Source organism: Ammodytes marinus (genome assembly GCF_949987685.1).
Source record: "Ammodytes marinus genome assembly, chromosome: 17".
Lineage (NCBI taxonomy): Eukaryota > Metazoa > Chordata > Actinopteri > Uranoscopiformes > Ammodytidae > Ammodytes > Ammodytes marinus.
Genome location: NC_137221.1, coordinates 6,112,532 through 6,132,130, shown reverse-complemented (window position 1 = coordinate 6,132,130; position 19,599 = coordinate 6,112,532). Strand labels below are relative to the sequence as shown.

Genomic DNA, 19,599 nt, shown 5'->3' with positions numbered 1-19,599 from the left:
AGTGATTTTGACAAGAGGCATTCTCCAGAATCACTATGTTTCCATTTAATAGCCTAGTAGTGCCTCCATAAGTAACATGGAAGTCCTGCGTCTATGTGCTACACTCACACTAAACATATGTCTGTGTGGCTTTACTAGTTGGAACAAATCCTCATGGTTCTGATTATACGTGTGGTTATGTTTTCCACTAACTGGGGAAAAAATAAAAACGGGGAAAACTGGATGTGACGAAGTTCTAGAAGGTCAAATAAGGATTCCGGAATGTACTGTATGTGTGTGTGTGTGTGTGTGTGCAAACTTTGCAATGGATACCACCAATTATCCAGCTTAATCCAGAGGCATTCTTTAGAAACACCACAATGAATTATTAAAACGTGTTAGTGGATATGTTGGGCCCTGCTGTTGTAGAAGTGTGTTTTTTGATGGTTGCCTCTCATCTCTGTGTGCTTGTGACTTTTCCATCAGTGTAAACATGACATGGGAGAGATTTCTGCTTCATTGTAGGCATCTGTAAGTTTTTATTTTTTAAGGGCATTTTATGAATTGATTGAGACAAACCAGATGGGAAATGAGATGTGTAAACACGTGGGGAATGAGGTGGATTTAAACCATGTGAAATTGAGTCAGTGTCTTAAACTCCTTGGTCAGGGGCACCATTGTTCGTTTAAAATAATGTTTTTATTACTTTGTTTGTACATTTTATTGAACAACGTTAGACTAATCCAAACACAAAATAAACGTTAAGTAGCACAATAAAAAAAAAATTCAAACAAGATTGCCTATAAAAAAGAAGCTTAAATTAGCAGAATTAACTTATTTATTTGATGTTACAGTCCTGGAACCACTGTTTAAATTTTAATGTGTACTGATGGCTGCTTGCATGGCTGAAATGGTTTATAGGCTAAATGATAGAATTGGTTATTGCTGCAGTTGTAGTCTTGTAGTAGGCTAGTTTAAAAAATATATAGGCCTATATTTTATTAAGATGTTGAGGATTTTAAACCAAATTTAATTCTTAACGTGTGTAAACTAGGCCTACTTCTTTATGTTGTTTTCTGATGTGCATATAACGTCCTATTCAGTCCCATTCCTTAAATTATTTAATCATTTTAAAGCTGTGAGTTCTCAGTTCGCCATGCAGCTCTCCAGTGAATGTACGTCATGCACAGACAGATCTTACTGTCGTCGAATGAAAACGACAATAGGACAAGGATGTTCATTAAAAAATAATTAAAAGCTTAAATGAATGAGTGTAATTAAACTTTTAAAGGGGGGAGGGACGAATAATGGTCTCAGTCATGGTTGGACTAGGCTATTTGCTGCAACACAGACAGATCTACACCGTCGCCTAGGCTACATGCAACAATCGGATGGATTTCATTGCCACCGACTGTCTGCAACAAGAAAACATGATCTCTTCTACATAACAACGCGTGTCTTGATTTCGATCATAAAAACGGTGAATTATGAGAAGCGTCAGTGTGTGTGAGAGAGAGCTCCGTATAGATTAAACGACGTGGAGGGTGTCTGTCATGTGGTTTGAGGGAAAACCCGGATTGGATCTCTGCGGTCACCTGGGCAACACACATGGACCTAAAAAAAAAGTGCAGTGAAAGAGCTGCTTTGTCAGCGGTTTACAAAACTAATACTGTAGCCTACACTTGGATATGATTGCCTGGGAGACATATAGGCCTATAGCATTGTTTCCAAGGATTATAATACAAGTATAATATACATTTTAATCCAAGAATAAACGCGGATCAGAGCCGATAATCCACTTCTAAAGCAGCAAACTGTTTAGGCTACATCATAGGAGTCACGTGAATAGTATGTGACAATATCTGAAATCTTGACCCACACAAAGCAATTATTACAGTAAAACGAATTAATCTTATTTTCGACGCTTAGTAACGAATCCACTCCATATTTTATTGAGCGCATGTCGCAGCCCGCAGCTTTGCGCGGATACACCATAGCAGCTGTGCGACCCAGAGCAACACAAAAAAAGGCAACCAAGGACAAAAAAAAATATTCCCAGCGAATTTAACTAGGAAATCTTCGTCTATCGGGTCCATCCAGAGGTTAATCTTGGATATTTAACCGATCGTAACCCCGCACACAGGCGCCCCATAGCCTCCGTCAACCAGCGTAAACACCCAGAGAGTATTTTTTTCTTTTTTCTTCTTCTTTCCATTTCCCGCACAGACGCAGACGCCACCACCACCGTCCGTCCTTCTCGGCAGCGGCCTCCATTTTAGCTTCTTGCCCGCTCGGTGCCTCACGTGTCCTGGACTGTCTTCCTCACATGACCCGTGTGTTTGTCCCCGTGATCAGCGCTTCCATCTCTCCGTAAATCAGTGCCGTTGAATATCGGCGTTTTTTTTTTTTACACACACTCACACGCCGTCAAACCTTCCATGGATATGCTGGAGCAAGGTTTGGACACTTCGGCGAGGTGAGCGGCTTGCTACTCCCTTCCTGCTCTGTCATGGCACCCAACACCGCGGGCCTATATAAAGCCTTTTCTATCCTTTGCAACAACGCTGTGTTCATACTTTAGTGATATGCATGTAGTTTTATTACTGGTGCACGGGCAATGTTTCGTTTGTGGTTTTACTGTACTTGAGTTAGTGACTGTGCAGCTTTCGTTATCCACGGGGCACATTGATAGCAGTAAACTGTGCGCCCTTTTCTACCAATCTAAAACATCAATATTATTGGTTTATCTACTGCCAAAGAATACAAATCCACTGAAGCAAATCGTTACTGTTTTTAAGGGTGACATTCATTTGCTTTCTGCAGTAACTGGACATGAAGCCTTGAAGTATTTTTATTATTTAAAATTTTAAAATTTAAAGTAGGAGGGGGGTGGTGTTAGGAGTGTTTTATTTAGGATATATCTCAAGTTTGTCTTGCTTCGTGCATCAAATGTGACCACTCAGACTTTGGGTGTTTTAATTCTCAAATAATTGCATTTTTCCTTCTGAAATTAGCAAAAAAAAAAAACGTTGCTGTCAAAATATAATGCATTACTTTATTTATGTGTATAATCACTTCCTCATGTGGCCACCGGGGGGCGCCCTTCTGCCAAAACTGTTCATGAGAGCAATTGTACGCATCAAATCCGTTGATAACTATTGATCGTATGTGTACATTATGTTGTGTTCAGCTTGTATTTGACCCACTGTTGTTCTCTTTTTGTTTTCAGTCACGACAAACAGGAAACGGAAGAGGTGGTGCAGTTACAGGAAGGTGCGACCCTCGTTTCTTCTCATCCTGACACGTGGAATTGGAAATGTATTTACTCCCAACAAGTAAAAAGAAAACAAAATGAAATTGAAAAAAAAAAAAAAAGGTTGACAGGCATAAACACATTTTTCAGAAAAGATTTAGCCTAGATAAAATATCCCTAAGTATGTTTTTAAATAATTTGGAATAAATAACTAAATACATCTTCACTTCATCACTTGCTATTGTGGAAAAGACTTGAGGCAGTGGTGGACGATGCCTTCTTTAGTCACTAGCTTCTTGTCCTTGAAGGCCACCGTAGCCTCTGTTATTATTAGAAAGTGGTGGGGTTTCCCAGGGAGTGTTGCATTCTAGAACTTCACCACTAGATCCCACTAAACATTCAGATATTACACACTGCACCTTTTTAAAACCTTCAAGCTCAATATTTGCATGTTTGTAGTAAGTCACCGTCTGCAGTAAGGCATCCGGTCTCACATCTGTTTAGTTAATAGTTGTGCCTCTGGGTGCACCGTGACAGATGTAAATCACTGGGACCTGTGTGTGTGTGTGTGTGTGTGTGTGTGTGTGTGTGTGTGTGTGTGTGTGTGTGTGTGTGTGTGTGTGTGTGTGTGTGTGTGTGTGTGTGTGTGTGTGTGTGTGTGTGTGTGTGTGTGTGTGTGTGTGTGTGTGTGTGTGTGTGTGTGTGTGTGTGTGTGTGTGTGTGTGTGTGTGTGTGTGTGTGTGTTGGCCTGTGTGTGTGTGTGTGTGTTGGCCTGTGTGTGTGTTGACCTCTGTGTATTGACCTGTGTGTGTGTGTATTGACCTGTGTGTGTGTGTTGCTCTGCAGCGGCCGAGGCGGTGGGGGAGGAGCAGACTGCAGTGACCATCACAGGCGTCCCTCAGGCCTTCGCTGAACACAATGTGCAGTACCAGTTCAGAACAGAGAACAGTGGAGGACAGGTGAGCACCGAGAACCTATTCTGACTTCTACAACAGCAGCATAAACCGACACACCTGGGGGGCGCTCATGGTGTAGTGGTTAGAGCGTCCCCCTAGAGGCTCAGTCCTCATCCCAGTTCAAATCCGACCTATGGTCGCTTCTCTGCATGTCCTCCAATTTTTGCCCCATTTCAACTCGGTCTATCCAAACTGTCTAATAAAGCAAAAAACGCCCCAAAAAACATCTAAGGATTGTAAGTCCAGTGTAAATGTTCCTTTTTGGGTTTGTTATTTTTGTAACCTCCTGCCCTCTCCCCTCAGGTGACCTATCGCGTGGTCCAGTTGACAGAAGATCAGTTAGAAGCGACGACTGACGGGTCGGGAGCCGTGAGCGTCGTCTCCACTGCGGCGTTTACCGGAGCCCCTCAGGCCGTGGCTCAGGTGAGGGAACAAACACACTGTTTATTCTTTTACTGTCATGGAGATAATAACAGTCATAGACATACACAGCCCTTTACCTTATGTTATATCTTGTCCATTCACCATTTGACTGACCTGTCGTTGACCTTTGCCAGGCTGTGATCCAGAACCCCTTCAGTAATGGAGGCAGTCCGGGCGGGGAGACGGTCGGAGGAGAGACGCGATTCGCTTATTTCCCCGCGGCCACCGTCAGCGATGGGACAGCCACCGCCGTGTCAGTGCAGTCTGACCAGGCCATCGCACAGGCAGGAGGTGAGAGAACGCCCTAGAATGACCTGAGAAAATACAGAACACATTTGGCATATTATCATTCTTATTAATAATAATAATAATAATAATAATAATATATTTAATTTATATAGCGCATTTCTCGCACTCAAAGCCCTAATATACATTCTCGCTCTTTTTATGTATATTTTTGTATTTTATATACTTAATTTATTGTGTATGCTCGTTGTCACTGTAAATGAGGATCTTTCGAGTGAAGTATAAAGGTTATTGATTGATCATTACTTTTATACAAAACTTAGCTTCTTAGCCATTAACTATTTATATTCATATTCATTTATACGCATTTTGCATAATATCTTTATTTTTATACGAAATTTCTGGTGGTTTGTCTCCAGGCCAGTTTTACGTGATGATGAGCCCCCCCGACGTGCTCCAGACCACGGCCCAGCGCTCCATCGCACCGCGCACACACACCTACACAGCGTGAGTATAACAGAAAAACCTTTCCCCCCCCCCAAACATTCATCCCAGCCCTAATGTAAACCAAATCACCATAACTCTCTCCACCGCCACGTGTTTGGGCCGACGTATCGCCTGCACACTCTCTCACACTCCTTTTCCCCTGAAACGTGTTACCGACGGCCCGGATTTCCTTTATCTCTTCCTTCCCCCTGTTTTGGAATGATTTGGTTTTGTAAATGTGTGTACAAATGAAGATATATTTATAAATTCAAAAACATAAATTTCCATTATCTAAAAAAAAACATCGTACATCTGAACACCACCCTCTGTCCTACTTACCTGCCATCCCCAGAGACCTCGGTGAAAGCGAGATGTTGCAGCATGGCAGCACAAACTGGTGAGGAGACCTTTCACATACGACCCCCCCCCCCCACCCTGTCCCCCCCATCATGTGTTGTACAGACAGACATTTGGTGGATCACTATCACTAATCAACCGTTAGCATCCTTGTTTCATGAATTATGTGTCGTTGGATAATGCTAGTTTAAAAGCCGCCTGTTTACTAAACCCCAAAGTGCCGTTAGCATGAATTAGCCTAATAGCACAATGATTAAACATCCTTATTCAGTGGCTGGATCCCACAAATCCCCAGAAGCACCTGAAGGTTCGGTTGTGCCTACTTATCCTAATGCTGATAAAGAACCAAACTGTTGGTGCATGTGGGAACTCTGCGTCAATCAACCCTTCTCTTTTTATCATTATTTTATTATATTATTTTTATGTGTTTGACCGCAATTGTTTTAATTAGATTCCAGTGATTCTAATGTGACATATTTGGTTAATATTGGGAAAACCTGGTCCCTTTTTTAGGTCACAATTTAATGATCAGATTTGTTTTGTTGTGTCTTTACAGGAAGGTGGACGGTCCTCGGGCGCCCAGAGACGAGCGGCGAAGAGCACAACACAACGAAGGCAAGTGGCCTTTGGTGTCATGAGAGTTTGACATGTTCCCTGCATTCCAAATCTCAGTCTTTCTTTTTTTCTATTCCACATACTACATCTGACCATAAAAATAATCTAGTTAGCATGGAGTAGGCATACAATTGGGACATACTTTTACATTTCCCCATAACGTTGCGCCTTGATCTGGCCTCTTGCTTCTATATCCGTCGCATCCCTGTTTGTTTTTATATGGAGGCCCCGTCTATGTGACGTCTCTTCCGGTGCGCACTGGATTGTGGGTCGGAATCGCCCTAAAGGCATGCTGATATTAAAAAATCTCGGCTGGATGTGTAGTAGACATCCGGGTATTTTTAAGCATACTAAATCCTAAATTGAAAGCCACAAAAAAATGTATTTCTTTAAAATGTGTTTTAAAAAAAAGGGGGATATCTATGAACCACAAGAGAAATAACTTTTGTTCTTTCCTGCAGTGGAGAGAAGAAGACGAGACAAAATCAACAACTGGATCGTCACTCTCTCCAAAATCATCCCCGACTGCAGCCTCGACAACAGGACTGGGGCGGTGAGTGCCGCGGCCAATTCAGACGTAAATATATACTTTTTTTCTTCTAAAAACCCATATATACTGTATATTTTCAACATAACAATGACAGATGGATTTAATAACACAGGGCTTTTTGATGAGATTAAGGGACAAGCTGCTGAAAGTGGCTGTTTTTATATGTGTGTTACAATTACATCTTGAATAAACTCACTTTCTATGCATTCTGTCAGAACTAAAAGTCAGATTTTAAAAAACTACAATGAAGCACTAACTAACAGTCTCAGCCCAATGAAAAGAGGCTATATTAAGTAGTATTTCTTATAAGTCTTTACTATTCTGTTTTTAGTCTGGTTTAGCTCTGTATGCTAACAAGAGTTTAGCTGAAAAAGGCTCTGAAAATGTTTAGTGAAAATGGTGGAAAGTTCAGTGAAGATCTATGAGTCACCCCATTGGTTTAAAAATAAATTGTAATCCAGGAAGTGCTGAGTCATATTTAAAGCATTTTGCTCTGTTCTGCCATGTTGCTGATGTGCTTGTGTTTTGTACAGAGCAAAGGAGGCATCCTGTCCAAAGCGTGCGACTACATCCGAGAGCTGCGGACGAGTAACCAGCGACTGACGGAGAGCTACAAAGAGGTGGAGCGGGTGGAGGTGGACAACGAGCTGCTTAGACAACAGGTTAAACTTCACATTTTCTACACTATGAGCCGGTTTCGCAGACATGGATTAAGCCTAGTTCTGTATCTCCATTCAAATTTTCATTTAGTCCTGGACTAGGCTTAATCCATGTCTGGGAAACTGGCCCTATATGGATGGATGGATGGCCTAAAGGAAAGAGGGGCAGACTATCATGAAGCATATGCAAATTCTTCTTCTCAGCCCTCAGAAGCAGCAGACCACTGGTTGAATCCGGCGCGTGGTCGTTCTCTGCATGTCATTCCCCTCTCTGCTCCAATTCATCTCTGTCTTTCCAAACTGTCTAATAAAAGCATAAAAGAGGCTTTCGTCATATTGTCTAATTATCTTCCCTTTTTACTTTGTTCTAGATTGAGGAACTGAAGAACGACAATGCACTGCTTCGAGCTCAGCTACAGCAGCACGGCATAGAAATGAACGGAGACGCGTCGGCGCAGTGATTGTGAATTGGACACTTTGTAACATTTACATTTAACACGATGTCGCTCCCTCCTCCCGCCCCCAACTGAACAATAATACCAGGAACATAGGAAATACCTTGAGAGACAATATCCAACTGAAATTGGACCACAACAACAAAAAACACACACGCAGAAGGACTGCAAACTGAAAAAAAAACCACCTACTCCACTTCTAGCTGTTCGAAGGCATTTGAACGCTCTGAAATCCGTTAACTTTGTAGCTCACTTGAACCTCTCACCGCTCTGCTTCAAGGAAAACAAGGACATCTACACAGCAACCACGACGCTTGCACCAAACTCATCTTTTTACTTTAAATTATGAACCTGCCAACAGCAAATTTAACTTTTGAATAATTTCACTTTTTTTTTTTAATTGTACCACAAACTCCTCGTACTTTTTCCTCTTTTTTTTTTGTTTAGTTGTTGTTGACATTTGCTGTGTTTGAAAACTACTAAATGTGACATGAATGACAGCTCCCATTTTGACATTTAATTTATTAGTCTTTAAGGAATGTGTACACGACAAACGAATAAGGGGCAAAACCAGATATTATGATCTTGCTCATCACTCCTGGTTACTAAGGATAGTTTTATTCAGTGCAGTGGATTATGTGTGTATATAGTCGTACTGTGTGCAGCTTGGAGGGGAGGGGTAACCTTTTTACACCGGCACTCCAAGCACCAGGCAACAGCTCACAAACTTGATGAAAATGATCAGTGTCGGTAAGAAAAAAAATTATACTTTTCTGATGGTGAAAGTTAGGACAGTTTTGATTGCACGGGCATGGGAAGTTTAATTTTTAGTGCAAGGCCTTAATAGACGCCTGTTGGAGAATCTAGGAGTTAACATATAGCTCAGGGTAACTGGGATAGGGTACATGGCAAGGGGTTCCCAGACTCAATTAAGTCAATAGAGTGTAGATATATCTGGTATGTCCCCGTTTGGTGCAATGTACAGATAAAAGAGAGTATGGTGAATTGAAGTTTCAACGTGTGAATCCTTTTTAATGGGCATTAAAATATGGTTTATTTGTGAAGTACCAGTCAAAAGTTTGGACACACCTTCTCATTCAATGTTTTTCCTTGTTTCCCTACATTGTAGATTAAAGGTGCACTATGTAACATTGGGTGTGTCAGAGAAGTGGACATTTTCTAAGGTTTATTCTCATAACAGAATAAACAAACTTAGCACAGGAAAATGTTTGGAAACAAATCTCGAATTTGGACTCGACTCACTGGTCTAATGGTATTTCTTGGCCCACATTCAGTTCCTACAACAGATTGACTGACCGTCTTATGGGCTGTTGTCTCTCTTAATTTAGTTGAATGGTTCTTGCCGATTAGAACAGTAGTCAAATAGGGCTATTCACTGTAGAGACCATTGTACCAACCCAACCTCTGCTGACGGTCTCAAACACATTAGCCTCGTTCGACTTGGAGCCGTCTTGCTCAGACCTGCTTTACTATGACGCGCGTCTTGCTGAGCGCACAACAAAAATGCTGCAAAAATGCTGTGCGCTCAGCAAGCCGAGCGTCATAATTGCGCAGGTCTTAGCAAGACGGCGACATCTCAAACGAGGTAATTAAGATGGCAAGATTATTCCAGGATTTAACTCTTGACAAGGCACACCTGTTCATTGAAAAACATTTCAGGTGACGACTACCACATGAAGCTGAGAGTGCAAAACTCATTAAAGAAACTTTGAAGAACCTTAAATATAAAACGTTTTATGGTTTGTAAAACACTTGTTTACATCATTCCATACATGTTCCTTCATAATTTAGATGTCTTCAATATTAATTTACATAGAAAAAAACCATTGACTAAGAAGGCATCCAAACTTTTGACTGGTGCCATATATCTGATTAACAGGTCACTTGGGAACTGAATAGAGGTTCAGTCATGATTCCAGCCCACTAGCCCCCATGCATTTTATTGGACTTTTTTTTCTCAACATTCCCCCAATCTAACTCTGGGAACCCTTGCTGCTGACAGAAGGCTGTAAACCAACCACAGTCAGGAATGTGCTGAGAGAAGTTTGGAAGCGAGTGATGGGAGCACTAACTTCACAGCTTGATCTACACCGAGTAACCACACACACAGCATGGAAACGCACCACTGGCATGACTAATTCTGATACAATAAAACAGAAGTGTTTATTATAACCGAGTGTTGTTTATCACATCTAAACAGATTTTTTGACGAAGTATTTTGACTTAGTTTCAAATGACGTGTTTGAAAACAATACACAAGTTTGTATCCAAGATGCTAAAGAACTTAAAACCACATTTAAGACAATTTGAAGTTTATTTTTAAGAGTGTTTCTCATCAAATGCCTTGTACAATAACATTTCATTCATGTCTTGGTGCAAGTCCAGTCAGGTTTCAATGAGGAGCCGAGAAGATATCGATCCACGTAGTCGCCTGTAAACGTCTTCGAGGCTGGAAGCTGTGCCTAGAGAAAAAAAGAAAATAACGTTTTGTTTACAAATGCAGCCAATAGCCTGTCTGAACTACACTAGACACGTTATGAGTAAATTCCAAATGAGTTCAGCAAGATTTGACCAAGAAAATCCATAAAGAAAAATGTGGATATGTCGAAATATACTTCCGTTTGTCACTTATCAACGGCAAATAAACAGGATCATTAAAATCCAGTTTCATCCATCATTTGAAACCTAAAAGTTAAACTTACCACTTGACTTCCCAGGAGAACTTTGACACGACAGACTCCAGCGCTCACTAGCACCGTCTGACAGCTGTCACTCCTGTAAAGTAGAAAAATAGCTTTCAGCCAATAAGCAAACAGACAACACTGAAGCAGGTAGTCAATCGGACTTAAACATAACATTGTCGGAGGTCTACCTATAACCCTGCAGTAAAGATAGACACAGCAGGGCCTCAAACCGCCTCACATCTCTCTAGCAGACACTATAGGAAAGACAGAGCCACTACAGGCTCAGTCTCGCTGGAGGTCTGCACTATATATACACAACACGGAAAGGTCCAAAAAGGAATCATTTACACAGGGACACAGAATTAGAACTCATAGAATGTGTTTTTCATTTTAAGATATTACAGTGGTTTGATAGGCGTGGGGGCAATTGGAATTATTTGGCTTCAAAAACAATTAAATGTTCTAATTCTGTATCCAAACGTTTGACGAATAATTTATCTCTTGTAACACATTAAACATCTTCACTCATTTCTGATAACTTGGCAAAAAACTCACATTAGTTTTCAGCTCAAAATCGTTCTTGAACACCAGATGTGAGTCTAGAGGTCTGAGCAGAGCGGGCCTGGCTTCATCTGGAGTCCTGTAAAAGAGGGATTTTACCGTTAGTATCCTATACTTTTACAAAATGTTCCTTACAAGTCTGTCCTGTTATGATTCAATTAGTTTTTCTTCAAGGGGAACATACAGAAAAACAGCATTTTTTTCCCCAAATGCTACTTCATTTTAAACAAAAAATTCATACTTTAAAACAATACATACTGGACATGTTTGTCAGTATGACAGGCATTTAATCTGACCTAAACATTATATTGTCGGAGGTCTACCTATAACCCTGCAGTAAAGATAGACACAGCAGGGCCTCAAACCGCCTCACATCTCTCTAGCAGACACTATAGGAAAGACAGAGCCACTACAGGCTCAGTCTCGCTGGAGGTCTGCACAATATATACACACACAACACGGAAAGGTCCAGAGAGAAATTATGTGAATGTGTTTTCCATTTTAAGATAGTAAAGTGGTCTGATGGACAATTTGATTATTTGGCCTTGAAAACAAATTAAATATTTCTAATACTGGGTCAGGTGTTTGACAAACCATTTGTCTTGTGCTACATGCTAAACATCTTTGCGTGTTTCTCTTCACATTGCAAAACAAAAAAAAACTCACTTTAGTTCTCAGCTCAAAATCATTCTTGAACACCAGATGTCCATGTTGAAGTCTGGGCAGTGCAGGTCTGGCGCCATCTGGACTCCTGTAAAAAAAGCATTTAACCATTAGTAGCCTATCCAATACTAAAACAAAATGTTCCTTACAAGTCTGTCCTGTTAAGACTCAAGTGTTTCTTCAAGGTGAACATAAATAACTACACAGCATTCCCCCTCACCCCAAATGCTACACAATTTTATACCTACAACAATTAATACTTGACAAATTTGCCTGACTTAAACATAATGTCGGAGGTCTACCTATAACCCTGCAGTAAAGATAGACACAGCAGGGCCTCAAACCGCCTCACATCTCTCTAGCAGACACTATAGGAAAGACAGAGCCACTACAGGCTCAGTCTCGCTGGAGGTCTGCACAATATATCCAACACAGAAAGGTCCAGATACATAGTTAACACAGGGACATTATAACTAAGACAATGAGTTTCTCATTTCAAGATATTCAAGTTGTTTGATGAGAATTGGGTAATTTGAATTATTTTGGTTTAAAAACAATTAAATACAATCTTTTGAATGTGTCCCTGTGATAAAGACAAATGAATCTCATTACATGCTAAACATTTGTAATAACTGCATATGTAGCTCTATATACTACAATATTGACGTGTTTTTTTTTTTTAACAAATTTACCTTGTAGTTTTCAGCTCATCATACTAGATTGAACTCGAGGTGTCAGTCAGGGGGTCTGAGTAGAGCAGGACGTGGCTTCATCTCTGTAGCCCTGTTAAAAACAAAAAGTATTTCACTGTAAATAGTGGGTACTATTACAAAATGGTCTCCTCAATAGGCTATTTTCAACAATACACACTATACAGTTTGTCAGAGGTTTGCATATAACCCTGCCATGAGGAATCACATAGCAGGGCCTCAAACCGCCTCTGGTCTCTCTAGCAGACACTATAGGAAAGTACAGAGCCACTACAGGCAAGGTCTCGCTGGAGTTCTGCAGAATTTACTAAATATAACGTGTCAAAGTCGATCGGAAAAAGTTGTATTACTATGCACGTGTTAGCATGTCGTCTCCTTTCGCAATCTAGATTTCATAGGCCTACACATGGACTATGGGAGACACTGCTGCTGCTTAAATGGTTCATAACTTCAAATAAATCAAGTCTTACCTTTCCATATTATTGCTGGACGTTGCTCGCACACACGTTACAATCTGTAAACATAAAAAAGGCTGTTGTTAAAACCTGGTTAAAACAGACAATCGTGGTAGCTAGGAGAAGTACAGTTCCCGCATCTCAAGCGACTTTAACAGTTACAAAACAAAACGTTTTCCTCAACAAGACCGACATGATATCATCCCTAAAGGCTTATTATGTTATTAAACGAAGTGATAAACTTTATAAATGTTGTAATTAGAGTTGGATGGAAGCAGATTGAATAAACGTACCTTCTCGCTCTCTTGCTGCTGCCTTCAAATGAAACGGCGGAAGTGTCACGCATTTACTTTATTCTAGACCGTAACCATGGAGAGGACAGGGGAGCACTTCCGATTGTGTTTGGACTTCCGGTGGTCGCGCCAAGTAGCGGTTTTTTTTGTAACGGTGAAAGTAACGTAATTTTGAAAGTGATCTAGAAGCGGTTTGTTGATAAAGTTATTGTGTAGGATAATTTAAAAGCAGTTTGTTGAAAATATGTAGTGGCAGTTTGTTGACAGTGAATTAGCGGTTTGTTTGTTTGTTTGTTATTTTAATGAATTGTTAGAATAGTCTGTAGTCTAGTGTTTATTATTAGTTTAGCTAGCTATTATTTTTGTGCGACTTCTCATGTCGAGCATCATATGTTCAGTCCATGGCTGCAATAATAATTGGAAGAAAAGACGGGAGTTTCTACAGCAGGAATGTTATATACATCGGAGTCAGCTTCGGTCCGAGTGTACCTGTAGAGCCCCGTACAATCTGCATCCACCTCCGAAGGAAGATGAAGCACTGAGAATGTGGCTAAAGGCGTTAAACCTAAAGAAGCCACCAAAGCGCCCCTATGTGTGCTCCTTCCACTTTGTGGATAAGAAGCCAAGTGGAGAGCATCCCTACCCGGAGAAGTGGCTTGGCTATGAAGTTCCATCGAAGAAATCACGTAAGTCAGGTACATAGATATGGCCTATCTATGGCCAGGTATCTCAACATATCAAATGCGATAGCGCCACCTACTGTACTGTAGTGTAACGCCAGGCTTCAGAAAAGTTCAGGTCAAGAGAAAATATTTGTTTATGATATAACCCTGTATCTTTAAGAAGGATGGATGGATGGATGGATGGATGGATGGATGGATGGATGGATGGATAGACAGACAGACAGACAGACAGACAGACAGACAGACATATATATATAGATAGATAGATAGATAGATAGATAGATAGATAGATAGATAGATAGATAGATAGATATTGGTAGGGGTTTTAGCATTTAACCCATTTAACCATGCCTAGTGTTATACACTCCGGTACAGTAGGTGGCGATAATGCTTCTACGCGTTGGTTTGTTTTCCCGCCATGAATCAGAGAAGAAGAAGTTAACCCTGGTAGTAAATTAAAGAAGGAGAAAAACGCTCCGCAACTACATACTGCCATGGACGTATGATAAGTTTGGCTCCAATATGTCGCTAAGAGAACCACATTTACAAGCATTTGACGGCTTTGATATGTGGTAAAAGTCGTATTTTTATTAGCAAAACAACGCTAATTTAAAGCATTCTGGGACTAAACATTGCGACCACGGAAACTGGCGGAGGACACAGCCTTTGGTAATTTTCTGCACGTTACGGCTTTATATACTCTGTTTTTAAAATGACAACAAGTCGAGTAAAAAGTACAGTGGGTAGTTAGTGTGAAGTTGAACGTATGTATGTACATTTTGTGTAAGTTGTCTGTGCAGCAGTCACACTAAAGTTAGTTTGTTTACATTGCAAAGTGAAGCCTTGATATATCAAGAAAGTCATTGAATGTATTACTCTAAGAAACATTGCTCTAATTGGTTATTAAAATGTCTTAATTTAGTCTTTCAAAGGAAAAAAGAGGAGTTTATTATTTAGTTTACAGCCATCTTGTTCAACACGTCATGGTTTGTTCAGTTACACTTTACACTACACACACTCTAATGATTTTATTTTTTTGAATAGCTGAAGTATAATTTTGCTGAATGTTAAATGTTTATTGTCCTTTACAGGTAACAGAGGGAGCAGGTGCAGAGTCTATGGAAGTCTGGACACAAATATGGACAAGAAGGAGATAACGAAAACAGGAGAAGATGTGGTTCAAGAAGACAGTACATCTCTTGGTTCCAAACCGAGTGATTCTACAGCAAACGAAGCCCAGGTGGAAAAGGTGGAAGAGATGGATGTGGATCGCTGCAGTTCACCTGTCATTATGATTTCAAATATAAGATCAGAAGGTTTGATTCTTGAATATTTCCTCACAACGTTTTGGTGTCCTGCTTTGCCTACATTTTCTGCATCTTGCTGCTCCAAAAGCACTTTTCTATACCACATCTTTATTGTCTGTTATTATTTATCCCCTCCACAGCCTTAGAAGCAGAGCACAGTAACACTGGGGAGGAGGAGGAACCCAATGTATTACCACCAGACACTGTAAGTAAGAATATCTGTTCTAGTGTGTGAATTGGAGTTATAGTTGTGACTAGACTGCTGCGCTTCTCTCAAATGTCTGATCTAACGTTTACAAATGTAGCTTTAATGTCTTTTTTAGGTTTATCATATTAGTACATAGAAAACTATTATTTTGAATTCACTTAAGTAATGTTAGTGGAAGTCCAAACAACAATTTTTTTTAAATGTATGCATTAGGAAAGGTCATGTGTTGCTGATCAGCCAATTAAATGGTTCCCTTCACCTCCTTCGGTCTCGGTGAAGGAAAAACCTGTGGACGAGGAGAACAATCTAGCGCTGATATCCTCAACGTCTGAGACCAGAGAGCCCATCACTGCAAAGGTCACTCACTCACTCACTCACTCACTCACTCACTCACTCACTCACTCAGGGGCCACTCACACTAGGGCCGCGGCCCCGTGCCAAAGCTCATTAGCATACTAAAGTCTAGAACGTTTGGCTAGTGTGACCACGCCATCCGTATTCCAGCACGGAACAGCCCCTTGGCCACGGCACACCTGGGAGAGGTGTGCCGTGGCCAAAGTACAGATGCTAATGAGATGACACGCGCACAAGCAAGCGCACAGGCGGCGTTCCTGACGTGAATTTATTAAGGATGCATTGTCCGTTAACGTCCGCTGCCTTACTAGTCGGCACCAGAATTGCCCACCACTTGGACTTGTAGCTATAATGTGTGAGAATTAACGTGTGTGTAAGCCTAGGTGTGGGCTAATAAAAGAGGGAGAGAGCTAATTAGGTCGGCTCAGAAAGCACAGCAAAAAGGTTTTCGTGTTTACTCACGTTCGTCAGATGATTTTTTTTCTTTTTCCTCCCGTCAGCTGTCATAACTGCATTTACGCATGGCGGTGGAGACGCACCCAAAACAACACACCGCAGCCCGGTGATAAGGAAACAGTAGCCTACACTAAGGTTTAACAAGAAACTTTATAAAGACACTTAAAAAAACGATCTCTGCCCATACAAAAAGTTCTGACTTGGATTTGATGGAGCGATCGATGTGTACAAAACCATCCGGATACATATGGTCTGATGACGGGCCGTTATATTAATAATAAACAGCGTGCTGCACAAATATGAGACTGTTCACCGCGACCTATTACGTCAAGACTACATTTAAAAAAAAACAATAGCTTAAGGATTCTCGTTGCTCTAATGTGGAAGTGGAATATTTGATGCAAATTTGGCCGGATGAAAATATTCACAAACAGTCGTAGCCTACAAGTAGACTAAGCTCCAAATCCTAAACGTGCACGGTGACGTAGGCAAGGTGCAAGTGTGCCCAGGCCACGAGCAGTGTGAGCACGGGCCTGCGGGGGGAGTGGGGAGGGGGGGGAATCGTGCTGAATCGTGCTGAGCACGGAACAGGCAAACGGCACTAGTGTGAGTGCGCCCTCACTCACTCACTCACTCACTCACTCTCTCACACACACACACACACACACACACACACACACACACACACACACACACACACACACACACACACACACACACCTTTTTGTAAGGCTTAAGATATAAGTGCCTTCCAGAAAAGCAACCCTTACAAACGTTCTAATATTTTATAGCAGGCGTCTCCCCCGACAATAACTTAGTGTACATGTGTGCCCAAGCGTTTTCACAAGCTGCTGAAAGGTATGTAAACAAATGGGGTGCAACACGGCTAACACAAACCCATTTACAGAGCTGAGGCTGTGTATTAACACTGGATTTTCTTTCAGCGCACACGCACAGTATGGACAGGTCATGAGATATCCACTGATTTTGACAACAAGTGATTTTGACCACAAGCATTCTCCAGAATCACTGACTCCACCATTAAAGTTCACAAGTCACACAGGGTCGCCTGTATATTCAGATATAAAAAAAAACAAGTGCAGTCTTAAAAATTACTAATTATATCCTTGGGCATTATCCCTCCCTTGCATAAAAAACTTGCTTTTGTGAATTTACAACATTGTAATGTGCCCTGCTGTGTATAATTGTCTAAATTGATTTCATCTTACCTCTATGTTATTAACAGGAGGACATGCGCATCGTATTGGCTTACTTAGTGACTCCAGCAGGCGAAACACAGTCGCCGCCGGTCGCCGTTCCCTCGTTGCAGCCCACGTCCTGTTCCAACTGCCACACAAGCCTGTCGCTAGGCCAGACGGCTTACAGGAGGAAGGGCTCCCCCGAACTCTTCTGCTCCAGTTTGTGCATCCCAGCACGCAAACTCCTCCCCAAAGACACTGTTGTTACAAATAAACAACAAGGCGTCGTTAAGGATATTGTTGGAGAGAAAAAACAGTGCGGCACTAAGGGCACTGTTGGAGAGAGAAAAAAAAGCCTCACTAAGGATTCTGTTGGAAGGAAAAAATATGGCATCCCTCAAAGATGGTTCGGTAAGGTCTGCCACAAATGCCACAAGTAAGTTCAACAGAAAACCATGTCACGTTTTCACACTATTTGATTTTGACACTCATGTGATTGACTGTAGATACTTTATTATTCTTTTTAGTTTTTTAGTTAAGTTCATCCCTTTTCGACCCTGACAAAGAGAAACCTTGTATTTAAATGTATTTTCTTTTTTTAAACTAAACTCAAATAACTACTCATTTTTGTTTTCTATAATCCTTATGTGAAAGGAAAATCGAATGACCAAAAGATAAACGGAGCGATCTTGTTTTGATTTAATCTCTTCTCATTCTCTCAGGTTGTTAGCTCGGCCTCAGGACATCACCCACGGTCCTGATGATAAAGGAGTCCTGAAGGATTTCTGCAGCTACAACTGCCTCCCATATGACTACAAGAAAGGGCTAGAGTCATTACACTCCAAGAAAGTGCTGGAGTCAAAGGCAGTCGAAAATGCTGCAAACGCCGAGAGATCCCTACCAGCAAAGACAATAATAATACATGCTAAAGAGTCACCCAGCGGCATGTGCACCAGATCTGCAAACGATTTCCTGAAAAAGCCCGAAGATGAAGACCGCAGGAGGGAATACGTAGAGAAGTGCACTCAGACTGGGACTGGGAGTGAGACGGAGACGGAGACTGAGATGCCGACAGAGACAAGGAGGATGGTTGGCTATCTCACCATAAACACGGAGGGCACTCTGGTACTTGTGGCATCTGATCATTCTTACACAGTGTCAGCACCAACGGAACCTCCAAAAACATTACAATGGCCGGAATTTTTAAGAACACAAGAGCAGGAATTTTTAAGAACAACGGGGACGGAACTTTTAAGAACACCGGAGCCGTCAGAAACGACTTTCAGCGTCAACAGGGACCACAACTACTTTTTTGCAGAATCTCCGACAGCGATGAAAAAAAAATGCGTCAAGATCCGGGATACGCTGCGTACCGTCAGTAAACAGGTGAGGAACCAAAACAAGACTAAGGAGAAGATGAAGGCTAGACTGTCTGCAATGCAAGCTGAAGTAAAAAGACTCAAGGAGCAACTCAAGGTTTCAGAAGAGACCTCCGAGCTCTCGCATGACGTTTCCCTTCTTTTCAAAGATCTCAACGAAGTACCTCTGGAAATCTATCGGGGAATGCGAAAGAAGAAAGGGGCATGGTTTTCTCCGAAATTGAGAGAATTCGCCGCCACGCTGATGATCCACTCTCCGATGGGCTATGACATGCTCCGTGAGGAATTTAAGATGGCCTTACCTCACCCTCTCAATGTCAAAATGGAACATCTTGAGGGATCGGAGAAGGCCAGCTCCACGGATATACTAGCGATGGCCGGAGAGATCAGCGGAATAGCCAATGAGAGCTCTCTGGTCTTCAGGGAGATACGTCCGAAAATATAATAAGCGAGCGGACCCCCAAAAAGAGAGCGTGGGGGGACACAAATGTTATGTTTTTCACTTTGTTTAAACAGGTTGTGTGTGTGCAACTACCTGGGTTCTTTTGCACATGAGTTATGTTCACCAGGAAGAGTTTAGACCACAATGAGATAATAGTGGCACTGAGATAACTGAAGGCCACTGTTGGTCCATTATCAACAACAAT

The 19,599-nt window shown here is 41.4% G+C and overlaps 2 protein-coding genes and 1 long non-coding RNA gene across 7 annotated transcripts; 2 read left to right on the top strand and 1 right to left on the bottom strand.

Annotated features, from left to right (window-relative positions):
• Nucleotides 1-1,993: 1,993 nt before the first annotated feature.
• Nucleotides 1,994-9,443, top strand: usf2 (upstream transcription factor 2, c-fos interacting). 4 transcript variants are annotated; one of them, XM_080045738.1, is made up of 11 exons: nucleotides 1,994-2,455; nucleotides 3,209-3,252; nucleotides 4,079-4,191; nucleotides 4,492-4,611; nucleotides 4,746-4,902; nucleotides 5,277-5,364; nucleotides 5,696-5,740; nucleotides 6,257-6,315; nucleotides 6,777-6,892; nucleotides 7,399-7,527; nucleotides 7,896-9,443. In XM_080045738.1, exons 1-11 carry the CDS (start codon nucleotides 2,418-2,420, stop codon nucleotides 7,983-7,985), a joined length of 999 nt encoding a protein of 332 aa, XP_079901864.1. In that variant the 5' UTR covers nucleotides 1,994-2,417; the 3' UTR covers nucleotides 7,986-9,443. The 4 variants fall into 4 exon arrangements, with proteins under 4 accessions (XP_079901864.1, XP_079901863.1, XP_079901865.1 ...); XM_080045737.1 differs by having other exon boundaries at nucleotides 3,209-3,297; XM_080045739.1 differs by lacking the exon at nucleotides 5,696-5,740 and having other exon boundaries at nucleotides 3,209-3,297.
• A 151-nt stretch (nucleotides 9,444-9,594) lies between these two features.
• Nucleotides 9,595-13,414, bottom strand: LOC307263877. The gene is made up of 7 exons (XR_013845295.1): nucleotides 13,367-13,414; nucleotides 13,089-13,132; nucleotides 12,601-12,691; nucleotides 11,912-11,996; nucleotides 11,240-11,324; nucleotides 10,703-10,775; nucleotides 9,595-10,462 (listed from the first exon to the last, which is right to left on the bottom strand). It is a non-coding gene; the product is annotated as an uncharacterized lncRNA (long non-coding RNA).
• A 1,106-nt stretch (nucleotides 13,415-14,520) lies between these two features.
• Nucleotides 14,521-19,599, top strand: LOC307263694 (uncharacterized protein). 2 transcript variants are annotated; one of them, XM_080044913.1, is made up of 6 exons: nucleotides 14,521-14,718; nucleotides 15,141-15,365; nucleotides 15,497-15,561; nucleotides 15,844-15,921; nucleotides 17,621-18,009; nucleotides 18,296-19,599. In XM_080044913.1, exons 2-6 carry the CDS (start codon nucleotides 15,188-15,190, stop codon nucleotides 19,395-19,397), a joined length of 1,812 nt encoding a protein of 603 aa, XP_079901039.1. In that variant the 5' UTR covers nucleotides 14,521-14,718; nucleotides 15,141-15,187; the 3' UTR covers nucleotides 19,398-19,599. The 2 variants fall into 2 exon arrangements, with proteins under 2 accessions (XP_079901039.1, XP_079901038.1); XM_080044912.1 differs by having other exon boundaries at nucleotides 15,778-15,921.

Excerpts from the sequence above, each read along its gene's own strand:
- usf2 (XM_080045737.1), top strand. The coding sequence starts at position 2,418 with ATGGATATGCTGGAGCAAGGTTTGGACACTTCGGCGAG. Across the intron at positions 6,316-6,776 it reads AAGAGCACAACACAACGAAG|TGGAGAGAAGAAGACGAGAC; the intron begins GCAAGTGGCCTT and ends TCTTTCCTGCAG. Across the intron at positions 7,528-7,895 it reads ACGAGCTGCTTAGACAACAG|ATTGAGGAACTGAAGAACGA; the intron begins GTTAAACTTCAC and ends ACTTTGTTCTAG.
- LOC307263694 (XM_080044912.1), top strand. The coding sequence starts at position 15,188 with ATGGACAAGAAGGAGATAACGAAAACAGGAGAAGATGTGGTTCAAGAA. Across the intron at positions 15,562-15,777 it reads ATGTATTACCACCAGACACT|GAAAGGTCATGTGTTGCTGA; the intron begins GTAAGTAAGAAT and ends TGTATGCATTAG. Across the intron at positions 18,010-18,295 it reads GTCTGCCACAAATGCCACAA|GTTGTTAGCTCGGCCTCAGG; the intron begins GTAAGTTCAACA and ends TCATTCTCTCAG.